We start from the raw sequence: 10080 nt of genomic DNA, 5'->3' as shown, positions 1-10080 counted from the left end.
ACAGTGCGCAACCGAATGAAATCGATAATACTATTTTACATAAGCGCTCCAATGCTCATCACAAGCAAAACCAACGAAATTGAAACCAATTAAAAATACCACGGCTCGTTGCCATAATCAATTTTCTACATTGGATTCTCATTGACAATTTGTCTCGGTCGATTTGCATTTAACCAAATCGCGATTTTGCTTCATGAGTATATTTTTTGTTGATTTTTCCAAAGTTAATCTTTAATTTTCACTCTTCATATCCGATCGTTCAATCGAAAGATTGACACGTGGGCTCTTATTCATTAGTTTGACGGAGGTTTCTCTGACAGGTATTAATATATAATAATCACATTCGCTAAAAATACATATACGATAAATTAAATTCAATGATAATTTCTACTGTCGTATTGTTTCATTGACACATAGAGGCTACGAGAAAAGACATCAGACACAAATCGCCTAGTAGAATGATTATATTAAATATGAATGATCTTCTTTTTATTTCGACGTATAATGAAATTCTTGAACACATTTAATGAAAATCATAGAGATTTATAATTTTCATTTTAAGTGAATTTTATTGTGAGTGACAAACAAAAAGTGATCGCTTTTAAAATGTCAATTTATGAATAATCAGAAGCTCAAGGTGGATCACATTTTACAGCGATTGCAACAAACACAGATTGTTACATAAACACCGTCATCGTGCGCCATAGAATCGATAATTATTAATGGAAAATCGGTTTGCGTCGCTACCCAGCAAACAATTGATAGGGCAAATCCATTATGAAGCACATATTGACGGTCGTTTTCGGGGTTAGATTCGTGTGTAGTTTCAGTCATTTCCATAGGTTTGGCATGGTGGAACATTCAGGTGTGAAAACATGGAAAAAGGGAAAGACAACCATTAATATCAGTTGAACTGGGTATAAAATACTTTTTTTAAATTAAAAACTTTACTCACCTACGGGCACTCCCCCTCCGTACAATGTTGTACTATTGTACAACTAGACCACAAGACTTTATATAGTCTGTTCATGTCTAGCTACGCTAACTATAATAGTTAAAATATTTTATTTTATGTAATTTTTTGAATGTATGATTAATTGATGATGTTTGTTAGTTGACATTGTTGTTTTGGTCCGGCGGTCTTAACAATGAAACTGGCAATGGTACATCAAAGATCCGGCAAAGTCCTATGTAATTTAAAGCAAATACATTAAATAATGAATATTCTGTTTCCAATTGATTCATACCTTTGAGCATAATGCATTTTGCTGCAACAATATCTCGGTGCCAAGTAACTGTTTGTGGAACAACATCATCATCATCAACATTTAATGGCCAATTTTTGTAGGTAACTTTAACCTTTGACATTAAACGCCCAGTCTGAAGTTTTTCGTTCACAGCCTCACGATTGCCATCGATAATTTGTCGCTTAATAATTGCACGTTTTCTTCTCAAAACACGTCTGTTGACCGTTGACACAATGATATCTGGCAGTCCAGCGACTGAATCTGGCAGGCCATCAATCTTTTTCGCTCTACAATCGTAGCACACTTTAAATCGATCATCTTTTGTGTGCCTTGGAAAGCGTTCCTGACAATTCGCGCATGTTTGTGATGTTCCCCATTCATCTTGCATTTCAACTTCTGAATGTCCAAGTTTCTTAATGCTCACACGAAACTTACGCGATCCCGGACATCTTTTACGCTTTTTTATTCCAAACGGTCGATCGGGTTTCATCGCCCAAGCACCAAATTGAACCAACGACGGTTTGTTGTTTGTCACACACACGGCGATTTGATCATTTACTCTGGTCGAGCGAATGTGATGGTCTAAATCCAGTCGTGCATATTCACGCGTCGCATAAGCTGCCATTCCTTTTCGTAACATTTTAATGCGATATTCAATGTATGATTTCCATGTTGAATTACGTGGTGATGGTGGACGATATGGGTATGTTTTGAGATGTTCCTTCTCTTCGATATCAAACCATCCAGCCAACTTTTTCGCTTCTTTGTCTCGTTTTTTCTGCTGAGTTTCCCAATGAAAACGCTGGTTTGGTATTATAATGTTTTCCTTCAAAATGCAAAATGGTACAAAAAACTATGAGTTTCTATTCAAAACCATTTCAAATTACATTTCAAAATATGTTACCTCAACAGCCGGCTCATCAGGTGTTTTTTGAATGTTGCGACGCACTACAGTTAACCACGATTTTTCATTTGGATCGATTCCAATGATGTATTTCTTGCCAATGAGTTTTTCCGGCCCCCGATTCGCTTGGGTTGTTTGCTGTGGTCGTTGTTGTCGCTGTGGTCGTTGTTGTCGCTGTGGTTTCTTGTACATTATGGATATTGAAACACTATCGGTCAAAATCTGATGATGGAATGATTTCGATTTGCCCAATTTATTTATTTCACCGACATCGAACAACATATTCCATAGACCTGATCGATCAGTTTGGGTGTAGTACTTTAAATTTCTCTTATTCATCCGGTTGGTCCGCGTATTGAGAAAAGAAGGCACCAAATCAAGCTCGTTTACAATTTTATAATACAAGTCCTTAATGTCCAATCGCACGTTTTTCAAATGGTAGTCGCATAATGGTATAAGAGCAAAACTGCTTATTTTTGGTGGTCGATTGATTGTTGGCTCTTGAAAGTTCGGATTGTTACGAAACATTTCATGAATGGTATGCCATTGTTCGGCATGACTGTGATACACTTCTATTTGCCGTTGCATTTGACCGAACAACCACAGTGATTCAAACCAACGATATTTTGCGAAAAATTTCATACTCACTGTTCCCGACCATCCAATTTCAGTCAAATCTCTCATTAAAATATTGAATTTTTCAACGCGTTGTGGATCCACATTATTACCATTATTACCATTTGTTAAATTCTTAAATCGATATGAAAACTCTTTGGCATTTCTGATGTCGATGTTATCAAATCTTGAGCCATTGTGGAATCGATTGCGATACCAACAACGCATTCGAAAAAAATTCTCAAGTCGTTTTTCACACCATGTGTTGGTATTGGTTTGAATGTTTGTGATATATTGTTTATAAAAATATCTCAAACCATTTCCCAACTTTTCATCATCTGGCCATCGGAACTGTTCTTCACTGTTTCTTTCTACCATGAAACGAAACTCGGGCAATATCCGATATTGACTTCTGATATTGTTAACGTGTTGGTTTAATACCGCTCTGAAACAATCGGCAATGAACAGGCTTGGATGTGGTTTCAAAAAAAATGCACGATCGTCATTATCAAGTGCTTCATTCAAAATAAAAAGAATAGAAAGTGATGCCAATGCTGCCACTTCTGTCATTTGAACACTGCGCTCGAATAGCATTTTGGTCACAACTTCTCCAACTCTTTCAATCCGTTCATGTTGTTGTCGCAGGATTGTTTGAAGTCCACATTTTATTACAACGTATTTGCTTTCTTCTGGTTGATTATCATCGAGCTCGTCGTCATCCATGTCTTTTTCTGTTCATTCTCAAAAAACTGATCAAATTATTCGAAAATAAAAAATAGACACAAATTTAGAAAAAAAATGCAACAAAAAAAGCATAGATTACGAATAAAATGAGATCACAATTTAAATGACAATCACTTATATCACAATTCAAATTAATCACTTCTTACCTCAACGATGTCACTCTGTATTCTGATTCAAATGATGAAATGTTTTCCAATATTCCGCAGATGAAAATTTTGTTGGAATATTCACCGTCAATTTTATGAATGCTTTCTTATTTTGAAATAACAACAGAGACAATCTCAAAACCAACAGTGAATTTATCCGTTTAACATCGAACAAACAAAATCATTGGAACAAATGTTAGCCAAAAATGACGACAAACAAAATGTTTCATACTCTAATATAAACACTCACACATAATTCTCAAGAATTCCTTTTACAAGCAAAGCACAATTTGTTACAAACAAAAAATGAGAACACACTCATATCACAATTCAAATCAATAACTTCTTATACTATATAACGCTGTGTCCTGATTAAAACGATGAAAATGTTTTTTTTTATTTTGAAATGAAAACAAAGACTGTCACAAAACGGACTGTGAATCTTTCCATTTGACATCGAGTGACTTCTACAGTTACGTTCCAAACACACCAAACCGTTGCTAAAATGACGATAAACAAAAAATGAATCTCATGTACAAGAATTCCATTTATTATTCACTGAATTTTGTTTTTTTTTTTTTCAACACAATGGCAACTTAACCATAATTACTTACCTTATTCTTAACAATAACTTCAAAATATTTTGATGCGAAAAAATCCCTATTTAGTTCAAAGAAATTAATTGATACGATGCAATGTTTACGAAGCACATTTTGAATGTAATCAGAAAAATCGGCTTCGATATGATACACACCAATACACACAGCTACCAACTGTCAAATGTCGTACACATTCAAACATGTTTCGAATTCGAAATTCGAATTTGAATTATGAAATAAAAAAAATAAAAAAAATAAAAAAATGTTTCTGAAACTAAAATCAAATCAAACAAATCTAAAAAAAGGTACATTTATAAATGTATTTCACAGTCACTTGAAATTCCTACGCAATGTTTTTTTTTATTCATGCACAATCGAAACACACACAGAGAGAAGAGAGTAAGATTTGTATTTTCATCCTCTTTTTTTCCGGTTTGTTTTTCAAATTTCATTTGCTTAAAATCAATCGTATGAATACGATATTATGAACTCAACGAGTTTATGTTATTTACATTTGTTTACATTGTATTGCCGCTACAGTTTCTTAGAATATAATAACAAAAAGAGAAACAATCGAAACACACAACACGAAAAAGCCGAAAAAGTGGTTCACATTATGCCTATATTCTACCTTCCATTTGACACGAAAATTGCCACAAAAATGGGTTAAAGCGTTACATTTTTTAACGTTAAAATGTCCTAAAAACGTTACATATTTGTTCGTTGGGTATATTATTATCGATTCAATATATATACAATCCGGATTTGAGGACTCATGGTATTATCTCACATGTTCACAAAGTAAATTGCTTCAGGCTTTAATCATCTTTTGTCCATTGGAATTCCACACGCGCATGACAAAAAAACTAGTCTTAAATTGCCACAGATTGCGTTGGATGGGATTCATCATCACATGCCATGTGGCGATTGTGATATTGTGTCGTTAGCGTGGCTGTGTTATGCTACCGCTTGTCCATATAATATAAAAATTAATAAACAATTCATGAATTGAATTTTATACGCAACGCGAATAGAAATCTAATCGAACGTCTTTCAATAGCAATAATTTGTGGGATGATATTTAAGCACAAGGCAGAACAAGTAATAAAAGAGTTGTTTAATTGAACGCAGTCTACAAAATTACAACGTAAATTTCAAATATCTCGAACACCACCATAGACAGAATCAAGACCGATTTTATTTCACCAGCTTTTGCGTGCTAGTAGTAAAGATATACAAAAAAAGAATAAATCATCCAACGTCAAACCGCTTTTAATGCAACGCGTGTAAGTCATTTGTATGTGTGCAAATACTTGTGCGCACGCATTCAAACCAGGTTCCATTGTGCTAAACGTTCTAGTGAACGCTACTTGTTACAACATTAATTATATTATCATTGTCACGTTCAATTTCCACCTATTCACGAGCACCTGAATCGCTTTCCATTGAAATTAAAAATTGAAAAAAAAAACTTAACAAAATTCCCTCGCATTTTGTTCATTTCCTCTTCTCCTCTTCTCTGCATCAACAATACTGTAAGCTCAAAACAATCATTGCATTAAAAAACTTTATTGATTAGTCGAGACCTGAGATCGTCGTATTTCCTTTTTCTTTCATTCGCTCAAAATTCCAAATTTTTCGTCACTTATGTTCAAAATGTGTGGAAGAACAAATGTAAACAGAAAATTCCGCGATGTCAAAATGATTTCAGATCTAATTCAATCTACATTTGAAATTAGTTCGAGGCAGAAGACACATTGTAATTATATGAATGAACGAACAGCGATTCGCTCTGTTCGTTTATTGTAAATAAAGAAATAAAAGAAAATAAGAAATATACACACACGACGAGTAAGCGAAACATAAATATATTTGATGTGCAAAACGGCTCTTGTTGAATATTAAAATTATACACGCCGCCTTCTTTTTTTATATTCAGCCAATAAGCACATGTTAAGTGTACACACATCAGACCGAAATACGATGAATGTATACAGTTGCTGCCACTTTTTTCTGCTGCTCATGACTTTTTTCATTTTATTTGTTATTCTCTCGTCTTCTTCATCTCTTGCTCATTCCTTACAAAAAAAAAATCGAAAGCATGTATACAATGTGGTGCGTCTTTTCAATATTTTACGCTTATTACAGTGTTTAGTTGTTCTTTTATCCATCGTGCTGTCATTTAAGATCCCCAAGATTTTAGCAAAAAGGCGATAAACAATGATTTATTAAATTATATTACTAAATTCGTTCCGTAAAAACAAGAGCTCATGTCAACGTTTTTCATCGTGCACCTCACACTCGGCAAGTATAAAACACCTTCCTTGCGGCGGTGCGTCTTTTTTCATTTTAGAATTGAAAATTGCAAAAACAGATAAATAATTTGACAATTTTAATTACTGAATATGTGTTTTTATTGCTGTTTTCTTCAAGATTCTCAATTGTATTAATTGATGGACCACACAGAAAAAAAGAAACAACTGACGCATGATTAATGGACGATGTTTTCTGGCTCGAAACATGTCGCATTACAGTCTTATGATCAATACCATCAATATTACCTGTATATCTATCGATCGCTGTGCAACATATAGATTTTCAATTTGCTCGGCACAAATACACGACTTCTGATTTTCTAATACGACTGTTTTTGAAGAGAATCGATTGCATAATAGAGTCAACCTACGATGTGTATGATCACGATGCATTTATCGGCATCTATTACGATCTCTTTAGCTATTGAAATGTTTCGTTCATAATGCGTGAATGTAATTTAATGATATGCAAAACGCAAAGAAAAAATGAGATTGAGTTTTTATGTTTTATTTTTGTTTTGATTTAGAAGCTCAACACAATTTGCGACAAGGTCGAAGAGCTACGCATAAAATTTCTTCATAATAGTGAAACTGAATTTGAAATGTTATTGTAATGTCAAGCGATCAGAATCACATTTTTTTTCTTGACAAAAGCAAATGCCACTATTAAATCTGGTATTGAAAGTTATGGGTTTTTGGCGAGACATACACACACACACACCTGTTTCGTTTATTCTATTTACATCTTGTGATATTCTCGTATATATTAGGTGAATCGCATTCAAGCGGTGACACTTTTCTACGTCTGCCTTATTAGCCTGTTTTTTTAAAGACTATTTCATTTCAAGTGACTGTAATTTTAAATAATTGGCTTAATTGTTTTATCAATGACAAATAAAATTGGATTTTCAGCACTTATATTATCGCATCGATCAATTTTATGCATTTTCAATTCATTGTGCGGAATAAAGACGATCTAATTGACAAATTGACATACGGAAGCAATTTTAAGTTCCCTTCAGTCTACAATTTAAAAAAAACTTGACGTATATGATGCGTTGTTACAAACATTGTTGTGTGGGACGATCCACATAATATCTTTGAGTAAAAGAAATTCTACATTCGTTACGATTTGAAGTAATGCATGAAAAATTTGATTTTATACTTAATTGAAGTCTTGGATCTATAACAAACTTAGAAAAAAGAAAAAAACAAGTTTTCGTGTCAATACATTGGAAAAGACACAGATTTAGTACAACATTCGTTGTTTATTTCGTTCATATGCTTTGTATTTTCTGCTTGTGTCATAATTTTAATCGATCTATTTTCTCCACCGGTCATATGCATAAGTACACGCTCACACAATTGAAAATGAAATGCACATGAAATGAATGTCGGATAAATGGAAAAATTCAATACAAATAGATGGATAGAAAAAGAGCGAGCATAAAAGAGTCATACTGCGACCATTACGTTTATTATTCAATTTTTCGTGTTTGCCTACAACATAAAAAGTCATTTTAAGTCATCTATTAAAAAGCGCAAATTCTCTGCGTGTGCTTCTCCACTGTGCCAAATCTGCTGTCCTTTCGTTCGTTAGCTTCAAATCAATATATTTTATTAACTTTTGGTTACGGTTGCCGTTTTCACTGTTTTGTTGTATTTTTTATTGTGGTTTTTCTACGTCGATCGATTGCATTTGGTTTGGTTTGTTTATTTCACGATTTCCTTTGCTCGGGCGCAATCAATGCATGTATTTACTTCACTATGTGTCATATATATATATATGTATATCGGGAGTGTACACTGTACATAGGCGAACGTGCGGCTAAAACGCAAATATTTGTTACGATTGCAAATATGCAATCAATTTATTTCTTTGATGCGCGATTTTATTCACAAATGAATAAATCATTTTTTCAACTTGTGGCCATGCACGAGGTACAAGCACGAGCTTCGAACGAGCTCTTATGCAATCTCAAGTTACTGGAGCAAGCCGTGTAATGCAAATAGTTGATTATTAGTTTCAAGCACTAGATAAAAAAAAACAATCAGTTTCTACATTTTGCACGTCTCCGATGAATGTTTTTATTTTCTTCTTCTTCGTCTGCATCACTTCTATTTGTTAACGAGCCCAGGTCTTAATGTAAAGCATATTTGTTTTATAATTCTGTTGTTGGATGCCTCGTGGAACGTTTTTGAACATGGTGGTAGCACATTTTTCTCCTTTTTCTGTTCGTATGCTGCTGCGGCTGCTACTGGCCCGAGATGTTTTTCATCTGAATAGAGTCCAACCTAAGTTAGGAATAAAATGCGAATAGCGCTTCATTTTTTTAAAAAAGAAAATTGATTTGCTCCAGAGTCTAGACCATTAAAATTAACTGTCAGCCGCAAATGTTGTGTTGTGTTGTATCTCTCTCTTTTTACTCGATTCATGTCATATGTAGATACAAAAAATGTGTACACCATATTTAAGTATTCAATTGCATTCCCTCGCTGTATTATCATAACGGTATTTTGTTGTATCGATGAAGATTCCTTCCCCAATGGAATCATTCATTGTCTGTGATAGTTTACAAAAATGCTGTTGCGAATGTTTCAAAATTCAGCTACCAAGCTATATTGAATGAATGTATACCGACAACGATGATTTCGAAATTCAGCAAAAATATAAAATTTGAAGAAAAAAAACCCTCAGGCTGAAGTCCAATCGATTGAATGCCCGTAAATTTATGACGTAGCACATTATAACAGACTTGAATTGGGCAATATCACTCTGATTTAGATTTAAGTGTTTGACGGGAGACATTAAAGACTATGGCTTCACATAAAATCACCACACAATCAATTAAAGCAATCATAAAACCGTGTGCAAATTGTGGAAATTGGCCACAAGGCAACGAGTAACGAAAACGCGACGAACATAGCCCGAAGCTGTTATTCTGTAATTCAATTAGATATTTGTTGTTTGGCAAAGTACAAGCTACAGCGAGAGACATTCATTATGTATATATGAAGTATGAACTGTGAGTACCTCAAAAGATACTTTTCGGAAGGCTCTAGTTAAAATGCTTAATGAATTAAATGTAAACTTTTTCTGAAGATCCGTTGCATTCCAACTAAAAAATGCTTGAAATACTTCGACTTCTACAACAAAATATTCAGAAATGTGTTGTTATTTCTTGTTCGCTGAATTCAGTAGTTTTTTTAAAACCACATTTTTTGTCATTTGGTCACATAATTACTGTTCATTTATGTACTTAGTCTCATCATCAAATGATCATTTACACATTTGGCATAAATGTAGCATAGTTTTCATAAATATTGGGACATAATTTCAATACTAAAAAAAAGAGTTAACGCTTGGTGTCCAACTTAGCGCTTGTTAAATGTGTGTTCGAAACCGATGTGAAATACCAAAAGAACAGACGATGTTAGACAGAAGAAAAAAGCGTTTGGCACGTTCGTGTGTTGGGCTCGATACTGGAACAAGACACGAATCGTTGACAG

The 10080-nt window shown here is 33.9% G+C and overlaps 1 protein-coding gene across 2 annotated transcripts; it reads right to left on the bottom strand.

Annotated features, from left to right (window-relative positions):
• Positions 1–777: 777 nt before the first annotated feature.
• Positions 778–3777, bottom strand: LOC116348160. 2 transcript variants are annotated; one of them, XM_031779060.1, is made up of 4 exons: positions 3657–3777; positions 2152–3515; positions 1248–2073; positions 778–1187 (listed from the first exon to the last, which is right to left on the bottom strand). In XM_031779060.1, exons 2-4 carry the CDS (start codon positions 3487–3489, stop codon positions 1111–1113), a joined length of 2241 nt encoding a protein of 746 aa, XP_031634920.1. In that variant the 5' UTR covers positions 3490–3515; positions 3657–3777; the 3' UTR covers positions 778–1110. The 2 variants fall into 2 exon arrangements, with proteins under 2 accessions (XP_031634920.1, XP_031634919.1); XM_031779059.1 differs by having other exon boundaries at positions 778–2073.
• Positions 3778–10080: the final 6303 nt, after the last annotated feature.

The sequence above is a fragment of the Contarinia nasturtii genome, unplaced genomic scaffold (assembly GCF_009176525.2).
Source record: "Contarinia nasturtii isolate CC-2019 unplaced genomic scaffold, AAFC_CNas_1.1 Cnas_scaffold_2291, whole genome shotgun sequence".
NCBI lineage: Eukaryota > Metazoa > Arthropoda > Insecta > Diptera > Cecidomyiidae > Contarinia > Contarinia nasturtii.
This window is presented reverse-complemented; position numbering and strand designations above follow the sequence as displayed.

Bases quoted from the DNA above. Each gene is read 5' to 3' on its own strand.
- LOC116348160 (XM_031779059.1), bottom strand. From the start codon at position 3,489: ATGGATGACGACGAGCTCGATGATAATCAACCAGAAGAAAGCAAATAC. The intron at 2,074-2,151 runs GTAACATATTTT...TGCATTTTGAAG, and splicing joins CTGATGAGCCGGCTGTTGAG to GAAAACATTATAATACCAAA.